A 20,263-nucleotide genomic window follows, 5' to 3' on the forward strand; every position below is an offset into this window, starting at 1 on the left:
TATTAAGAACTATTTATATTATTTATTTATTTTGGGGGGCAGAATTTGTCTGTATATCTCTGGCTATGCTGGGACTCAGACAAGATCCCTCTGCCTCTGCCTCTGGTACTCAGAAGTCTGAAGAGGGCATCAGAACTCCTGAACCTGGAACTGTAGACAGTTGTAAGCCACTATGTGGGTGCTAGGAATTAAACACAAGTTCCTTGGAAAAGAAAAGTGCACTTAACCATCTCTCTAGCCCCAAGACCAAGTTTTATTTAAAATCTATAACTCCTGTTGAAGATATCTTGAAGAAGAAGAAGAGGAGGAGGAGGAGGAGGAGGAGGAGGAGGAGGAGGAGGAGGAGGAGGAGGAGGAAGCTCCATTCCATTTGGGTGCAAATAAACACACACAACCAAATAAGAAAGAAAATATGAACACTGATTTCTTTCTTTCTTTCTTTCTTTCTTTCTTTCTTTCTTTCTTTCTTTCTTTCTTTCTTTCTTTCTTTCTTTCTTTCTTTCTTTCTTTCTTTCTTTCTTTCTTTCTTTCTTTCTTTCTTTCTTTCTTTCTTTCTTTCTTTCTTTCTTTCTTTCTTTCTACAGAGTTTCTCTGTGCAATACCACAATAACTTTGTCCTGGAACTCACTCTGTAGACCAGGCTGGCCTCGAACTCACAGAGATCACCTGCCTCTGCCTCCCGAGTGCTGAGATTTAAGGCATGAGCCACCACCACCCGAAAGGACACTGATTTTTTTTCTTAAGCAAAAATTTCTCACTCTCTCTTTCCACCCTCCCTCTCCTGAAACAAGGTCTTATGTAGTCCACAGTGGCCTCAAGTTTGCTATGAACCCAAGCATGATTTTGAACTTCTGACCCTCCTGCCTCTACCTCCCAAAGTGCTGGGATAAAAGGTGGTGTATAACTGCACCCAGGTTAAGCAAAAATGATGATCAAAAATATGGCAAAGTCTAAAATGCAGAGTCAAGATATAATCCAACCCATTTAATCTAAAGAATACAGACAATTACATACTGTTTAAAAGCAAAAAAAAAAAAAAAAAAAAAGGAACTTACTTTGTCTGGGACTGCATCCATTATCAGCTCACCATACATATTAATGACCTGTAAAATTGAAACCCGCTGATTAGTCCTGTAAGTTCTGACCATCCTGCGTTGATAGTAGTGAAGATAGTAAAACCTGAGTCAGACCGTTTTTAAAGAAAAATGGAAAGCCAACCCAAAAGGTATGTTTTACTGGCCAACATCTTGTGCAAGTTTCTACCCCGAAAACCACAAGGCACTAACCTGGTCATTCAACCAATTCTGACCATCCAGGGTTGCCAGGTCATCCATGTCTAGCATGTGCTTATTGTAGAAGATGCGGAAGTTGCACTTTTGATGTCTGGCCCGGTAGTTTGTTATTTCTCTATTGATAAATGGTTTTCTAAAACAGATTTTGAAAGAAAAGATTAAATGCATTTTTCAACATATAATTATTTCTTTTCTCTTAAGGGAAAAGTCATTTTTGGCAGTAACTACAGGCTTAACTTTTACATCACTGACATACCTATTAGAAAAGTCTTCATTAAAGACATCTTTTAATCTCCCAAGGACATCTTTTTCACTGAGTGGGACCAAACTTCCATACTTTTTCATAACCTCATCTAGGAATCCTTACATAAAGGAAAAAGAAAAACATGGGAAATTTTCAGCAAAGTTGTTCTCATAGCATGTAACACATCTATTAGAGCACACAACAAAAACACAGTAACGCCACTTAAAACAAAAGGCTAGAGTTGGGCCCTTTGCCATTGCAACTCACAAAGAAATGCTCAAACTGCCACTTCACACTGGGTTTTCGTGGTTTCAGCTGACCTTAACCCAAAGCTGTGCCATCCATACAGAACAGAGGTTGGGTCTAAACCTCGTCAGCCTCCTTACATGCTATGGTCACAGGTGTGCGCCACCACATCCAGCTCATACTGTATTTTTAAACTCCTGACACTTAGAGGGCTTGTCAAGACTAAAGAGAAACATTTCCATAGTGTGATCTTGAAACCTGTGGTTCAGCCTAGTGGAAAAGCTGAGCCATTGGCCGACCACTGGGACACAGGAATTCTGGGATAGCAGGTGTGGCTTGAATAAGAATGACAGGCTACAGGAGGTGTGGCCTTGTTGGAGGAAGTGTGTCACTGGGGGTGGGTTTTGAGGTTTCAAATGCTCATGTCAAGCAGTGTCTCGCTGCCTACAGATCAGATGTACAACTTTCACCAATTTCTCCAGTACCGTGTCTGCCTGTGTCCTACCAAGCTCCCCATCATAACAGACTAAACCTCTAAAATGTAAGTAAGCCCCTATTAAATGCTTTCTTTTATAAGTTACCTTGGCCATGGTCTCACTTCACAGCAATAGAACAGTGACTAAGACACCAGGGTAGCATAACATGATATCTCTTAGACAGGATGGGGAACAGAGGGAAGAGGATGAGAACAAACCATCTGGTTAAATATGCCTAGGGAACCCTAGTAGTTAATTTCTTTAAAAACAAAAACAAACAAAAAAACAGAAATGAAAAAAAAAAACCTTTAAAATCGGTTAAGACCATCATCCCTGTATTATTTCAATTCGGTCATTGTTAACAGAGCACAGAATCAATCTCGGTGGCACATGCCTTCACATGCCTGCAATCCCATCATTGAGACAGCAACGGTAGGAGGACCATAGTAAGTCTGAGGGCAGCTCCATCCACACAGAAGAACACACCTACTACTCACAAGGCTTGAATAGCCCCGTGAGGGGAGGGAAGCTTGACTGGGTAACTGAGCAAGGCCTTTCCCTCTGTGGCCTAGGCTGGCCTAAGACCTTCCAACTCAACCTCCAGCAGCAGCTGGGATTATAGACCAGGCCAGGCTCTAGAGAGACCTAGTTTAAAACAGGGATTTTTAAAAAACAATTTTTATTATTTATTTAGCTGTGGTATAAGAGTTTTTCCAACAGAGCTACATCTACAACCAAGGAAACAATTTCAAAAGGGATTTCAGCCAGATTATAAGGCCGTCTGCTGTCAACTGATGTACATATTAATTTAATGGTTTCAATCATGGCCACTGAGCAAAGTCTCCACTAAAAAAAAAAAAACAACAACATTGCTTATAAACAGATAACAAAGAAGCTGAGGAAGGCTCAGGGGCTCACAAAGGGATGTGCTGAGAAGGAAGAGCCATGGCCTGCTAGGCTGACAGCTGATCTGGACTATGATGGGAAAACCGTAACCAGCTCGTTCTGTGGCTCCAAACCATGGTTTCTGCTAGGCTGTCAATTCAAAATGGAAAGGACTCTGCTGCACAGAGGAAGATGAAGACCCTGTATTTCCTCCTGTTCAGCTCCCACCAGAGTGGCTCCCAACTTTCTGGGAACCCAACTCAGGGCCCCAGATATGCTGGACAAACCACAGAATGCACCTCAGCCCTTTATTCCTTATTTTTATTCCATTTGTTCATTCGCTGTGTGTGTGTGTCTGTACAGTAAGGCACACCTGCCAAAAGCACACAAACAGAGGTCAAAGGACAGCACGTGGGAGATGGTTCTCAGGTCATTAGGCCTGGCAGCAAGTGCCTTCACCTTTTACCCACTGAGCCATCTTCCCAGCCCAGCCCTAGGTTTTTTAAATCATTACCTCTGATTCTTCACCCATGTCTGTTGAAGGTTCTAAGAATAAAGCACACAACATTTTTAAATTTTTTGTTTTTATTATGTATAAGGGTGTTTTTTCTGCTTATGTCTGTGTACTACATGTGTGCCTAATGCCTAAGGAGGCCAGAACAGGGTATCAGATCCACTGGAACCGGAATTACAGATGGTTGTGAGCTGTCATTTTGGGTCTCTGCCTAAGCCAGGTCTGTTAATCATAGAGCTATTTCTCCAGCCCCAAGAGTATTTATGTCTGCTATATTCCCAGCCTTTGTATTTTAATAGCTATCTTGTTTCTACACAGGGGTCTTAGTCTACATCAATGAATGGAGAAATCAGGAAACCTTAATATTTTGAAATCATGACCATTGCACCCTGAGCTCACAGCAGCTATGGTCACCAGCACAAGGTCAACCAACAAAATCAGTCAACATCCCAACAGCACTGTCCAATTAGGTCTCAGTGGGGACGGATGGAAGGAGCAAGGAAGGAAAAGAGGGATGTGTTAGGGGTGCCAGGGAGAGAAAGTTGGGGTTGCATATGATCAAGTTACACTGTATAACACCAGGCATGGTGGCACACATCTTTAATTTCAGCATTTGGGAGACAGAGTCTGGAGCAGATTCTTTTAAGAACTGTGTAATCTGGGCATGGTGGCTCTTGCCTTTTAATACCATTAATACCAGCACCAGAGAAGATGAGACAGGAGGATGCCAAGTCCAAAGTCAATCTGGGATGCACAGTGAACACAGTCTCACAAAAAAGAAGAGGGAGGAGGCCAGCACTTGGAAGGCCGATGGATCTCTGTGAGTTCAAGGACAGCCTGATATACATAGCAAATTCCAGGACAGTCAGAGAGATACAGTAAAACCCCAACTAAAAGAAAAAGGTAAAAAGATACACTGTATACAGATATGGAACTGTCAAAGAAATAATAAATAATACTGTTAAGAAGAAAAAAGAAACAACAACAAAAACTTTAAAATTTGTCTAAACAACAAACAATGTTGTGGCACTAAAGAATGTTATATTCTGGGAGTGACAATCCTTGGCAATTACAATTAATTTGGCATCTTTATATCTAAACTGATATGGTGGTCCATGGAAGCAGAGATCATTGTATTCTGCTTGTTCCTATATTCATAGATAACAGAATTCTGGCTGGTATACAGGAGCTTCTCATATATTAATAAAAGAGAAACAATCCTAAGGAGAACTAGGTAAAGAAAAACTATGTACCAATCAAATGCAGCCAAACACACAGAAGTCATCAGGCTGGGTAGAGCTCAGTTGACAGAATGTCTGCCTCTCATGCACGAGGCCCTGCGTTCAATCCACAGCCCCATATAAATCATGTATGGTGATAACATACCTGTAATCCAGCACTTGAGAGCATCACGAATTCAGTCATCCTCGACTGCATGCAAGTTTGAGGCCAGACTGACTTTTACCTAAGATTCTGTCTAAAAACAAAGACCTGATCTTATAAAATTCTCATCTGTAATCTGTATGACTGACTGGTAAAACTTAGGTTTAAAAGGCAATTTGGCCATTCTCTTAAACTGTTTGAATATCAACATTCTTTTACCAGCAATTTCAATAGCAATTTAACTTACAGAAACAATTGTGTACAAAAGTTCATTGAACCCTCATAGCAAAATCAATCCAAGTGTCCATCAGCAAACCGAGAAGGGAGCTAAGCAACATCTCCATAAGGGAGCAGTGTAAAAGGCACCACGAACATCCAATGGCCTCCAGGGAAAGCCATGTGTGGGAGGGTGAACCAAGACTTCTGGGAAGGATAATGGAGGGCAACAAAGAACAGTGCATACCGGAGAGGCAGGCTGACAGCTGCTCATCATCCACGGGAGACGCTTTCTGACTGCCCTTGCCACCCGCCATTTGGTTTTCTGCTTTGAGTTCACTGCACACCAAGGGGGCATCCAGGGGACTTTTACAGTAAGGGTGGTCCAGCAGTTTAGAACTAAGGATGTTCTGCTTAACAGACCCATCCTCCTCCATCTGGAAGTGCTCGTTCTGAGGAGGCTCTTCAGACACAGGCCCATCCACAGCACCCACAGATGTATCTGCTCCAGACACTGGCAGTCTTACTCTGTCGTCACTGACAGCACCTGTCCCACTCTCCTGACCCAGAGTCAGAACTGCTCTTTCCGTTTCCGAAGTGAGCTTGTTACTAGGAGGATGTTCTGTTAAAGGGATCTCGTGAATTTGCTCTGTACACTCCCATTTAGAAGAGGGTGATTGGTCCCAGGCGTATGTGGTAGAGCCATTCTGTTGCTCAGGGAAGGCTTCATCTACATTGCGCTCCTTGTCCAAGAAAGGGCTTTCTTTAGTGTGACCATCAGGCACATGCAAGTTCTTTCCCTTCACCACGGCACTGCCATCCATGTCTGTAAGGAATGGCTGACACTGACAAGGGTCCTCAGGTTCTGGGGAAGGGACCGGGCTGCAACTGCCAGCCTCAGTGTTATCCCTACGGTTCTCTTGATGGTCCCCAGCAACCTTCTGTACCCAGCTCCTCTGGGCTTTTCTTAGCTTGCAAACTCTGTTTTTCGTTCTGAAGTGCTGGGATCTGAAAATCCTATACCGAAATCTAATCATGGATAATTTCTCATGCATCATAAGAGACACTTTGACTCTTCGATGTTGATTAAGTTGGAACTTTTTCGGAATCAAGGGTTTCCCATTCCTGTGGTGCTCTAGCCCTTGGTAGCAGCCATAACAGACACGCTTTCTATGTTTGTTCAAGACCACAATCTTGCCGCTCTCACCTGGACTTTGGCTCTCCCCATTGAACTTCATGGGAAAGTCTGAAGCCTGTGGGCCTGTCCTAGGTTTGTGACCACTGGCCTTACCTAAGACAGTATTTGTTGACAAGCTAGTGACTGCCGTCAGGAGCCTTTTCTCTCTGCAGTATCCATGGTCCAAGTTCTTTGCTGATGACAGTAACTTATCTGCTTGGAGTTTCAGGAAGCTCCTTGAGGAAGAAAGGAAGTGCTTGGTGTCCTTCCTGCTCACTTTGGCATACAAAGTGCTACCATTCTGAGCAGCCACTCCAGACCTGGCCTTTGCACAAAGCGGCACATCCTGAATCCATGACTTCTGGATGTGAGGACCCTTCTTACTACACTGGAAATGCCTCAGCTGTTGACCCCAAACAACCGGCCTTCCCAGCTTAGCTTTCAGAAAGCACAAGTTTTGAGGAAAATAGAACTTCTTAAAGCTTCCAAACCCAGTATTCCATTTCTCAGAAAAGGCTAAGTGAATTCCTTTTTTCCATAGAATTTTCTTCTGTTTTTTCATTTTTCTGATGCATAATGAGAACTGATGTACCTAAACAGAAAAAAATGTAAAGTTAGATTTCACTGTAAATATGCCATAAAGACATATCACAGCTAAGATCAGAAAAATGAAAAAGAACATATGCATTCCAATGTATTCTATCAGTCATAAAGAAATCCTACCTGACTGAAGGTCTCACTGCAAGGAGAAAAGGAAAGAAAAAAGACATGAACATTTAACAAGCCCTATTTTCTTTACACCTGCCTCTGATGAAGACATTTCAAGAACTGTCAGGGTACGGTCACACAAGCCTTTAACACCAGCACTGGGGAAGCTGTGGCCAGGTGGACCTCAATCTCGAGTTGTAGACCAGTCTCTTCTACATAGTGAGTTCTAGGTCAATCAGTGCTGTATAGTGAGTGACACCTTTAACAAAAAACCACTGGTCGGTGGTGGTACACACCTTTAATCCCAACACTTGGGAGGCAGAAGCAGGCGAATCTCAGCAAGTTGGAGACCAGCTGGTCTACATAAAAAGTTCCAGGACAGCCAGCGCTACACAGAGAAACTCTGTCTCGAAAAAACAAAACAAAACAAAAACAAACTTGCCAGGCAGTGGTTAGTGATGCATGCCTTTAATTCCAACACTCAGGAGGCAAAGGCAGACAGATCTCTGAGTTAGAGGCCAGCCTGGTCTACAGAGCTAGTTCCATGATGGCCAGGACTACACAAAGAAACCCTGTCTCAAAAAACAAAGCAAAAACCAAAACTTCTCAGTATATACCAGTTTTTGTGATTTATTTTTATTTTATGTGCTTGAGTATGTGGCTGCATGTATGTAGGTACACCACTCACATGCCTACTGCCTGAGGAGGTCAGAACAGGATGTTGGATCCCCTGGAACTGTAATTATGGATGGCTGTAAGCTACCATGTAGGTGCCTGGAATCGAACCTGGGTCCTCTGCAAAAGCAACAGGTGTTTTTAACTGCTGAGTCGTCTCTTCAGCCCGCTGCATCAGTTTCTAATAGAACATACAAGGCAAAGACTCAGAAGAGAATTTCTGAGTTTTTAGTACTGGAGCCACCTTGCTAGGCACAGAGTTTGTTTCTCACTAGCTAAGTGACTTGAAGCATGTCATTCAGATTCTGTGTTCTCAATGGCAGAGTGAAAGACAGTATGGGAGAAGCACCAAATACCACTTCGGACAGATTCATATCAGCTTATTTATAATTTGCCAACAGGAAAACAACTTTTGCCGGCAATTTTTTTTAAAGATTTATTTATTTATGTATACAACATTCCTTCCATGTATGCCCACACGCCAGAAGAGGACACCAGATCTCATTACAGGTGGTTGTGAGCCACCATGTGGTTGCTGGGAATTAACTCAGGACCTCTGGAAGAGCAATCAGTGAGTGTTCTTAACCTCTGAGCCATCTCTCCAGCCCCTGGCAATTTTTTTTTTAAAGGGAAAGTTATCTTTGGTCCACATAGCCATCAACCTCAGGAGACCAGGCTCCACTTCCACAAGTCAGAGTCTGTCTGTAAGGAACAGCACCTCGCCAGCTGCTCTCACCTAGTTACACTGGCTCTCAAGTGACTGTAAGAGCCACAGACAAACACACACAAACACACACACACACACACACACACAGAATGCCAGGAACAGCTGACAGAGGTGAGCAGTGAGCAGGATGAATGAAAACCAGACACAACACTCCAACCGTCAGTGCCAGCCTAGCCTGCATTAGTCATGAAGACGCACACGCATAATCAACTCTAACCCTCAGGAAATGAGGTAGAAAGATCAGCTCAAGGTCTGTGGGAGAACGGTCATCAATCTTATGCAGCTATGCACCCTGAAAGCTACAACCTACCAGGCAAGATGTGCATGGAGCAACAAGCAACAGTGGCACAAAGGTTATGAGGACACCAACCAATTCCAGTGAGATCTGAGGCTTGCCCCCACAGAAGGGTATTCACGCCTGGCACTATAAACCTGGTCAAAACCCCAGGGCTGGGCAGGTGACAAGCCCTACAAGTAGTAGAGCTCTGACGAAAGGACATGGGATCACAATGCCTTCTGGGTATTTATGTCTATACCCACAGACTGGTGCTGCTCTGTACGGAGTCAGCAGAAGTTAATACAGACTCATAGCTGAGCAAAGCGATATAAACACATGACTCGAATGCTTGGCTCTAAAAGGGACATTGGTAGCGTATATACCCTGCGAGGCTCAGGGAACAAGGAAGAAGGGACAAGAATGAAGAGCGCAAGATAAAGTGCTGTGGACCGCTGTTGTGTGGGTGTGACCGGCTGCTGTGCCCACAAACTCACAGCAGCGATGGCTGTCTACTGAGGACCTGTACAAGACTGGGCCCAGCAACATTCCATCAGGGCTCACCTACTCTTCCCTGAGGATCTCTAGATAATCAAAGGTTATTGGGGGAGGGGGGGATCATATTCTTCAGTAGAGTAGCCACTGGCTAACTTATTCTTTCTCAAGTAATAACCCGTCACCCATGCTCCTGCAAGCAACAACTAAATGTAGTGGGACACCAGAAAAAGAGAGTGGTTGTACACCTTTAATCCCAGCACTTGGGAGGCAGAGGCGGGTGGATCTCTGTGAGTTCAAGGTCAGCCTGCTCTGCAGAGCTAGTTCCAGGACAGCCAGAGCTACAAAGAGAAACCCTTCCTCTTATATTTTTGGTTGTGAGCCTAGCCTTTAACGGCTAAGCCATCTCTTCAGCCCAAGAAACCCTTTTTCAAAAGTCAAAAAGAGGAGAGAGAGATGAAGTAGGAGGTGGGCTTGGAGGCAAGAAAGGGTTCTATGAGGGGGGATAATAGAATGAGAGATGAATACAGTCAAAGTATACTGTATTTATGTATATAAAACTGTGAAACAAGTAAATAAAGGAAGAGGAGGGAAGGGTCCAGGTCATCCTCAGCCACACGAGTTCTAAGTCAGCCTGGGGTATATAGCCTGTCTCAAAAAACAAAAAAGAGGGCTGGAGAGATGGCTTGGTGGTTAAAAGCATTGCCTGCTCTTCCAAAGGTCCTGAGTTCAATTCCCAGCAACCACATGGTGGTTCACAACCATCTGTAAAAAGGTCTGACGCCCTCTTCTGGCCTTCAGGCATACACACAGACAGAATATTGTATACATAATAAATAAATAAATATAAAAAAAAAGAAAAGCCAAACACATGATTTCAGAAGTTAATGATATCTCGTATCACTAAAAGTTCTGTAGACACTAGCCACCGTAAGAGGAGTGGAAGAAATGACACATGACCCACTATGAACCAGAAACCAACAGATAATGTGGAATGCAAGTTTGCTAACAATGTAGTAAGAAAAGGTTCCCATCTTCTCCACTCCCCCCCCCCCCACATTACCCGTCCCTGTCTTGTGTGATTTTTTGAGACAAGGGTTTCTCTGTAGCCCTGGCTGTCCTGTAACTAGCTCTGTAAACAGGTTGGTCTCAAACTCAGATCCGCCTGCCTCTGCTGGCCCTAGTGCTGGGATTAAAGATGTGCGCATCAACTGCCAAGCCTCAATGTTACCTTTCTATGCATCACTTTCCTGTGAGGAAAACACATGGAGGGCTAAATATATGTTTACCTTGGTCTCTTCTTCAAAGCCCAATGATACATTCAACACTGGACTGCGGAGGGGCAAGATCTTTCTAAATTACTCAGGCTGGCCTTGAATTAGCAAGCCTACTGCCTCTGCTTCACAGATGCTGGAATTATATGTGTGCGCCACTATGCACAGCTAGAAGTTAGATTTTGGGCATGTGTGTTTGGGTGGTTTTTCCTCTGTGTAACAACCCTGGCTGTCCTGGAATTCGCCCAAAGAGATTCACCCACCCCAAGTGCTGGAATTAAAGGCATGTGCCGCCACCACCTCCCGGCTGGAAGTTAGATTTTAAAAAGGCAAAACCCCACTAGGTACACATATCCTCCGATAATCCTAGCAGCCAGGGGACTGAGGCATGGCTCACAAGTTAAAGGCCAGCTTTGGTGATTTACAATGAGACCCTGTCAAAAATAACGTGTGTGGATGAGTGAGGAAAAGCCCCACAGGCAAAGCTAATGAAAGAAGATCAATAAAACTTGTAAAAGAAACAGTCGCACTAGGTGGTATGCACTTTTAATCTCAGCGAGACTAGAGGGTCTCCAAGTTCAAATCTTTAATGAGTTCAAGGCCAGCCTGGTCTATATAACAAGTTCCAGGTCAGTTAAGGCCACACAGCAAAACCTTGTTTTAAAAAACAAAAAGCAGATGAATGAGTAACACACTCAGCAGGTCAGAAAGGGCAATGCCATGAAGTAAGCTATATGATCTCAGAAAGGTCCCAAATTAGAGGAAACAAATACCTATGAAGGTTAGGAATATGGATAGCTGAAAAAGGAAGGTCCCAGGAAGTCTGAAGAGGAAGTTCCACCCCAGATCCTCCCTCCTGCCCTGAGAGAGAAGCTGTTCCCTTTCTTGGAAAAGATAAATCAGGAAAGCACAGTGCAGAGCAAGCTGAGAGGAATGAGTTCATGCTGTGGACTTGCCCTCCTCACCAACACTTTATAAAGATACACTGTCAATGAGACAATTCCTATCAGGACAAGAGAGGTCATTTAAAGATTGTAGATATTTAATGCTCCCCTAGAAGGCCAAACAATTATTCTCCAGTGTATTCTGACATCAAAGAAATGCACTGTCCCTTTTGTCCCTAAGAATAGAAATTTAACCTTCAAAAAGGGTAAAATAGGGCTGGAGAGATTGCTCAGCAATTAAGAGAACTGGCTGTTCTCCTAGAGGGCCCAAGTATAATTCCCAGCACCCACACAGCAGCTCACAACTGTCTGTAATGCCAAGATCTGACACCCTCACACAGACAACCATGAACACCAATACACATAAAATAAAAATGTTTTTTTAATAAAATGGTAAAACAGATATTCTGTAAGGCCAGTTTGAAGGAGAATGGTACAGTCAGTAAGAAGTACTCTTTTTCAACTCATCCTCTGAGACTGTGGCAATCACTGGTTCATCCTCCAGAAAAGTTGTTAAGTTTGTAAGAAAATCCATAAGTCAACACACAGATATTCCTCCACGTCGGAGCCCCAGCTAGCCCACTTCATTGACTTTTCAGAACGTTTCTTCTAATAAAGACCAGCCATGCATTTCCATCAACTAATACACTAAAAAACACAAAGTGATGGCCACCACAAAGATTAAGAGCCTGGAAAATACAATCAATGAAAAATTCTATAAAAAGCTGGGTGGTGCCTTTAACCCCAGCACTCAGGAGGCAGAAGCAGGCAGATCTCTGTGTTCAAGGCCAGCCTGGTCTGCAGAGTGAGTTCCAGGACAGCCAGAACTACAGAGAAACCCTGTCTCTAAAAAACTATATATATGCTGCTGCTTCTGGAAAACACTAACTGGTGGATGACGCCAGTGCAGTAGAAGGGCCCTGAGGACCCAGGGGCCCAGGATTAGGAGGCCGTGGTGGCTCCCGGAGGATTCGGCCACGGTCGTGGTCGCTCGTGGTTGTGGTCGTGGGGCTGGCAGAGGTAAAGCTGAAGAAAAGGAGTGGATTTCCTTCACCAAGCTGGGCTGCCTGGTTAAGGACATGAAAATCAAGTAGAGAAGATCTACCTGTTCTCCCTGCCCATTAAGGAATCCGAGATTACTGATTTTTTTCCCTGGGAGCTTCCCTAAAGGATGAGGTTCTAAAGATCATGCCAGTGCAGAAGCAGACTAGGGCAGGCCAGCGGACCAGGTTCAAGGCTTTCGTGGCTATTGGGGACGACAGCGGTCATGTAGGTCTGCCTCAGTGTTAAGTGCTTCAAGGAAGTAGCCACTGCCGTCCGAGGGGCCATTATCTTGGCCAAGCTTTCCACTGTCCCTGTGCGGAGAGGCTACTGGGGGAACAAGATTGGCAAGCCCCACACTGTTCCATGCAAAGTGACAGGCCGCTGTGGTTCTGTGCTGGTGTGTCTCATCCCTGCCCCCAGAGGCACTGGCATAGTCTCAGATCCTGTACCCAAGAAGCTACTGATGATGGCTGGCATTGATAACTGCTACACATCAGCCAGGGGCTGCACTGCCACCCTGGGCAACTTTGCCAAGGCCACCTTTGATGCCATCTCTAAGACCTACAGCTACCTGACCCCCGACCTCTGGAAAGAGACTGTGTTCACCAAGTCTCCTTATCAGGAATTCACTGACCATCTTGTGAAAACCCACACCAGAGTCTCTGTTCAGAGGACCCAGGCTCCAGCCGTGGCTGTCACATAAGGGTTTTTATACAAGAAAAATAAAAGTGAATTAAGTCTGTTAAAAGAAAAAACTATATGGCCGGGCAGTGGTGGCGCGCCGCCTTTAATCCCAGCACTCGGAGGCAGAGGCAGGTGGATCTCTGTGAGTTCGAGACCAGCCTGGTCTACAGAGCTAGTTCCAGGACAGGCTCCAAAACCACAGAGAAACCCTGTCTTGAAAAAACAAAAAGAAAAAAAAAAAAATATATATATATATATATATATAAAAAGTCATGACATATAAAGTGCTAATATTGCTAATACATAAAGAACTCTTAAATTAAGAAATAAAAGACAAAAAGCTTGATAACCTAGTGAGAAAAAATATATAAGGAGGCAATTCATAAATAAAATTTTCTAAATAGCCCTTAAACATAGAAAAACAGTAAGATAGTCTCCTTCTGGAGATCTCGAGTTACTTTCTTGACAGCTGGGCATATCTCTAGCCAAAAGATACTTTGTTTCCAAGGCACTACTCTGTAGCCAAGACCTACCTCAAATATGCAATCCTCCTGCTTCTGCCACCTGACTAAAAAAGGCATTTTCAAACTTTGCTGATGGAATTCCAAACTAACGTAATCATTTTGGAAGAGAATTTGGTTAAGATTTCATAAATTCCACAGAAGTATTTATCCTTTGATCTGGCAACCTTACTTTAAGTAACTTGAACAGAAAACGCAGCTAGGACAATGACAAGGCAAAGACAATGTTGCAACATTGTCTATAAAAGCAAATATTCCACCATTACCCACAGCAAGAGCATGGTTGAATAAACTAGTTTATCTACAGGTTGAATGAAGCTTCAATGGGGCAAGGATTCCTTCAGCAACCAGCATGCAGTGATTTACAGGATCTATCCTTAGATGAAGAAGGCGAAGTTCAGATGAGTTCCAAAGGAGGGAGGGGCAAGAAATGATGAGGGAAGGGCTGTTTCTCTGTATGTCTTTTTCTGCCGGTCTGGCTTTAGACAAACCTAATGCTTCACATCTTAAATGAACCTGGCGTGCTTGCTTTTCCTCTCTGCAATACTGGAGATTAAACCAGGGCCTCGTGAATGCCCAGCAGGCGGCTCCACCACTGTGTTGTATCTCTTAGCCCCTGTATTTCAAATGATTAATACAACTACACCACAAAAGGAGAAAATTAACAGACAACTTTAGAAAACAATTTTGGACAACATGCTCAAGCACTAAAGAAAGACAAAGTGTGCATACAGATATTGCACAGTGCACAGCAAATCTGTCTTTTCATACAAGTAGGAGTCAACTCTGATATTATTGGTATCCTGAAGTTGAGCAAATAAATAAAATATGCTGTGGATAATTAAAGCTGGACTTTCCACCACTAGAGAAATAATGAAGCATGAAATGATGAGAGAAAAGCTGGAGGTACCACTATGAGCTCAGAGTTTAATGCAGATACAGATATGGCAATGTACATACACAAATAAATATTTCTTGACTGTCAATGAAGCAACACAATCCCAGTAAAAAGTAAGCACCCTAACAACCAGACCTTGGTTTCAAAAAATACTCATCTACTGAAAGAAATGGTAGCACAGTGACTCAAACTTGAAATTCCAGCCCTCTGGAGGCCGAGACAGGAGCACAAGGAAATCAATGCCATCAATGGTCACACAGTCCAGTGGGAGGCCAGCCTGAACCTATGAACCTGAAATGTCACTGTGGTGCCAGAACATACACATAAATACTCTGTGAGTGAGAGACAGAGAGACACACAGAGAGAGGTTTCACTATGTAGTCTTGGCTGGCCTGAAACCTGCTATGAAGACCATGCTGACCTCGAATTCACAGAGATTAGCTTGCTTCTGCCTCTGGAGTGCTGGGATTAAAAGCATGTATCACTATGCCCTGTATAATTTTAAAGGGTAACAAAACAGGTAGAAGAGACATCTTCTTTAGACATAATTTCAAATAAAAAAATATAGAATGAGCAGGATGCGGTGACGCACACCTTTAATCCCAGCACTGGGTTGTAGAGGCAGGTGGATCTCTGAGTTTGAGGCCAGCCTGGTCTACAAAGTAAGTTCCAGGACAGTTAGGACTGTTACACAGAGAAACCTTGCCCCAAAAAAAACAAACACAAAAACAGGATGAATGGGAAAAATAGAAAAGAATAAGATCTGCTAAGAACTGACTGCCCACGCCCCAGGTGTAGCTACACCTCCTACAGTCCAAGTACTCAGAAGGCTGAGGCAGATGGGTCACAAGTAGCCAGACTCTCAGATCTCAGAAAAAAAGAAAAAGAAAAAAGGCGGAGTGGGGGTTGGGGGTGTAGAGGCTGGGAGATGCCTCAGTGGGAAAAATGCTTGCCACCTGTTGGGGACTGCAGACCCTCAGACCCTGAATTTTCTATGACCCCTTGCCTGCCAGAGTAAACAACTTGTTTTCCCGGGCTTGCAGCTGCTCTGGGCACGAGGCCCTCATGAGTTCCTGATGGTAGAGGAGTGGTTTCTGGTGGGCTTGCAGCTGAAAAATCCTGAGAGCTAGGGCGTGCCCATTAGTCAAAGACAGCCCTATATAAGCTACCCAGGAACACAATAAAATTGGCATTCATGTTTCAAGGATGGCCCATGTCTGTCTCTGTGTGTGTGTGTATGTTTGTGTGTGTGTTTCAATCTCCAGCCCCTTGCTGGAGGTGCCACACTACCTGATTTTGGGTCCCCAGGACCCACATTAAAAACTGAGCACAACACATTCCTATAATCCCAGAACTGGGTAGTAGCAGAAGACAGATCCCTAGAGCTTGATGGTCAACCAGCCAGCCAAATGGGCAGTTCACATTCAATGAGAGATTCTGTCTCAATACATAGAGTGCAGAACAATCCAGGAAGAGACCCCACACAGGTTAGCGCAGCCACACCCCACTTGACTAGAAACTAGAAAGCAATGGAGAAACGCCTTCAAGGCTTCAAAGTTCTGACAGAAAATTATTTAACAAGAGAATTTTAGGCCTGCCTAAGAACTAATGACTGAAAAGGGAAAAAGGTTTTCAGACAGGTGATTTATCAAAGTATATACCTCCCATATACCTTTCTCAAAGAGTCCACAAGATAAGAAGTACCACCAGGACAAAATCAGGGAGTAAACCAAAAAGACATGGGAACCAGGCTCAGTGCTTGCCTAGCATGTGTGATGCTTTGGGTTCAAATAATAACGATAATAATAGTAAAATTAAAGATGGGAGAGAAAGGCAAAGGTTACTATGAAAACCGAAATGGAAAGGCAGGGTGGATGGCTCAGTGGTGAAGAGGACGTGTTCTACCACCAGCACTCACACAGTGCCTCACAATCACCCATAACACTAGTTCCAGGGGATCCAACGCCCTCTTCTGCTCCCCATAGGCGCCAAACAAGATGTGCTGCAGACATGCAGGCAAAATATGCATGTACGCTTTTTTAATATAAAAGATGGGGGGGCAACAAAGAAAGAGCAAGCTGGGTGGTGGTGGCATAAACCTTTAATCCCAGCACTCAGGAGGCAGAGGCAGGTGGATCTCTGTGAGTTCGAGACCAGCCTTGTCTACAAGAGCTATTTCCAGGACAGGCTTCAAAGCAACACAGAGAAACCCTGTCTCAAAAAAAAAATTAATAATAAAAAAGAGAAAAGATGTATAAACTGGGCTTGTAATCCCAACATTTGGGAGTTAACAGAGATGGGGATAACCGTAAATTCAAGGCCAGCATAATCTACACAGCAAACTGCCTTCCAGCCTGAGCCACATATGGTATGTTTTAGGAGCAGAGTATCGGGAATCCGAGATATAGGAGCAAAGGACTCCTAAATAGGACGAAACATAAATGAGGCATCTCCTAGGTCTTCTCTCAAAGCCCAGTGCACAAATGCTATCTCCGAATGGGAGAAACTGATGATTTATCCTTATACCAGTGCGCTATCGATAAGCACAAGCATCTGAGTGACTAGCTTTCTTGGATGCTGCACACTCAAAGCACAGATTGCAGTTAAGTTCCAACCACACAAGATCCTGGTATCTTTCCTGGCACCCTTCTCGATACTAAGCTTATTCTGGACAAGAGGCAAAAAGCATAATTAGGGATGTACCATGTGCCCTGAATATTCTTAAATGGCGTTTTAACCAGAGCCTCAAAAAATGTCATTCAATTATTCCAACTAATTTGTACAGGTATAAGAACATGCCTACGTTCAGGCGGTGATTTAAAAACAATACCAAATAGCAGACTAGCGCTTCAATTCAGCTTCTCCGGACTCTTAAGTACAAACTCGCATGACCTTTCAGCATCTCACTTTCCCCAACAGAATGGCCTCACAGTGGAAATCGGAGTTAATATTGCCCAGCCCGGATAAAATAAAAAAGTAGCCTCCCACCAACCTAAAGCCCAAGAGTGCCATGCATAAGCGTGGTGGGAAGGAACCAAAGCAAGCAGCAAGCAGAACTGTCGGATAAACTCAAACCCCTCGACTTCCGATAAGGCAGGCGCTGGGAGCCTGACAGCGATCTACAGGCAAAGCGTCCCCTGGCTTCGGGAGGAGCGGCCCGGGGAGCGGGTTTTCTAGCCGTCTGATCTCAAGGCTCTGGCTACAGAGGAAGAAGGGCCGCGGTCCCCGGAGACCAGCGCCCACTAGGCGGCCTGCGGTGCGGCCGTGGGGAAGTGTGCGGGCCTCGGGCGGCGCTGAGCTGGCGTGGGGAAGGGCTGGTCAGCAGCGCCGCGGACGCCGGGGCTGCCCCGCTCCCGCTTACCTAGGTGCTTGGCTCCCGGCACCTAACCCGCTGCCTGGACGAACGCTGCGGCCGCCGGAACCGCTGCCTCGCCCACGCCCACACCCGGAGAAGCCCGACCAGCCACCGGGACTCCGGCCTGCTCGCGGCCGGCGGGGCTGCCGAGCTTCCTGCCAGCCGCTGCGCGATACCGGCGCCCGCTTTCCGCGTCACCTCCTCCTCCCTTGCCCTTCCGCCAGGAGCTCCGCCTACTCCCCGTGCGAAGGGCGTGGCTAGAGACGCCTGCTTTTAGAAACGCCGGCGTGCTTCTGCTCCAGGCGTGGGTCTGCAACGGAGGTTCTGGAGGAACTGCAGTCTTGAGTTGGCCCAGGCGCCTCAAGGCAGGTTTCCGACTTCCGGCCATCAGCTCCCCTCAAGCTTTTGCCGTCAGAAAGGCTAAAACAAACCTGGTGGTGGTGGCGCGGTGGCGCGTGCCTTTAATCGCAGCACTTGGGAAGCAAAGGCAGCCGGATCTTAGTTCGAGGCCACCCTGCTCTACAAAGTGAATTCCAGGACAGCCGGGACTGTTACAAAAAGAAACCCTAACTCGAAAAAAAAAAAAAAGAAAGAAAAGAAAAGAAAAAAGAAAGGCTAAAACAGACCACAGCCGATGTACGATCCACTGAGCCCTCGCACTCTCGCTCTGGAGGGGCGCAGGCTTTCCCACTCTACTTCCCCTGTTGATCTTTAGCCCCTAGTAATGTAACTTACTTCTTTAACATCTCCCCAGGAGGGCAGGGCCTCCAGTTCAATGGTAATTGGCCTACCAGAACTCGGGAAGTTTACAATAAAATTTCTCTTTCTGGTGGGTGCGTCAGCAATCACCCAGTATACTCTTTCTTTAAAGAGAGTCTCACTGTGCAGCACTGACTAGCTTTGGACTCAGACCCTCCGGCCTCAGCCTCGTAAGCGCTATGATTGATGGATTACCGGTGTGCACCACCCTATGCAACTCCGTAAAATGGTCGCGGAAATCCTTCTAGAATAAGCACTCCAATACTAATGAGAAAGGAAGAGAGGTAAACATAAGCCGGGACTGCTTCGGAAAGGTTCCGATCCCGGGGCCAGACTGTATATTCACTTTATATCTAAAACCAGGTGGGGCAGGCATGTTACATAAGAGTACATACATGGCAGTCAGCTAAGAGCAAGAACCCAGTGTTTCAGCAGGTCATTCTGTTTCAGGTAGCAAGGAAAGTCGTGCTAGGCAAATAAGCAGTACAAACAGTAAATCACCAAGTAAATCAACAAATCAGTATCTAATAATTGGTCTTTTTACCTTATTCTGCTTCAAAACTTTTCATTTTGAAGTCGAGTCGGGTAGCACATAACTGTAGTCAGAGGGCTGAGGTAGAAGGATTGTCGTGAATTTGAAGGCCAGCCTGGTCTACCCAGTGAGACTGATGATTAATTTCAATTGTGAACTTGATGGGATTATAACCATGCGGGCAGGAGTGGTGCTTTTAACCCCCCACACTCACGAGGAGACAGATGGATCTCTGAGTTCCTGGCCAGTCTAGTCTACACAGTGAGTTCCAGGACAGCCTGCAAAACACTTCCAAAAAAATCACAGGAAATTTCCCTGAGTAAGAAGCAAGATGCCAATCAAGATTTAACCAGGAGGCATTTAGTATATCAAAGAGACAAAATCAGAACAGAACTTCCCTTCCTCGTATTACAGTTAAAACATCACATATACAGAACAGTGAAAGCATGTGGAAGTGGCAAGAGAAAAAAACGCCAATTCAAAAGGAAAGCCTCATCCATCAGAGTATCACAAGATTATTTACCTGAAACTGAAAAGCCAGAACAACTTGGAATGATGTATTTCAAGTTCTGAAACCGGGGCTGGAAAATCAGCTAAGTAGTTAATAACCACTTGTTGCTGTTGCAAAGGATCTAGGTTCAATTTCTAGCACCCACATGAAGCCTAACAACCATCTGCAGCTCCAGTTCCAGGAGACCTGGTGCCCTCCTCTGACCTCAGTGACCAGGTACTCACACACGCACACACATGCACACGCAGGCGTAAGGTGCTGGCAATAAAGACTTGAGCCATCACTGCCTGGCAAGAAGTAGCTTTCAATTCTAGCTGTGGACATGGGGGGGTCTCTATGCCCAATCAAAAGACCCTGACTAAACCGGGCGGTGGTGGCGCACGCCTTTTAATCCCAGCACTTGGGAGGCAGAGGCAGGAGGATCTCTGT

General features: G+C 44.9%; 1 protein-coding gene across 1 annotated transcript in view; it reads right to left on the reverse strand.

Moving 5' to 3' along the window:
* Senp5 (SUMO specific peptidase 5) overlaps positions 1-18,223 on the reverse strand; it is a 33,938-nt gene extending 15,715 nt beyond the window's left edge. The window contains exons 1-5 of the mRNA XM_050159785.1: positions 18,039-18,223; positions 5,504-7,025; positions 1,549-1,654; positions 1,287-1,425; positions 1,056-1,103 (exon numbers count right to left, since the gene is read on the reverse strand). Coding sequence (XP_050015742.1) covers positions 1,056-1,103; positions 1,287-1,425; positions 1,549-1,654; positions 5,504-6,995 — 1,785 coding nt within the window. The 5' untranslated portion in view covers positions 6,996-7,025; positions 18,039-18,223. The remainder of the gene's footprint in view (positions 1-1,055; positions 1,104-1,286; positions 1,426-1,548; positions 1,655-5,503; positions 7,026-18,038) is intronic.
* Positions 18,224-20,263: the final 2,040 nt, after the last annotated feature.

This window comes from Alexandromys fortis, unplaced genomic scaffold, assembly GCF_014885135.2.
Source record: "Alexandromys fortis isolate MF-2015 unplaced genomic scaffold, M_Fortis_MF-2015_v1.1 scaffold_119, whole genome shotgun sequence".
In the NCBI taxonomy this organism is placed as follows: Eukaryota; Metazoa; Chordata; class Mammalia; order Rodentia; family Cricetidae; genus Alexandromys; species Alexandromys fortis.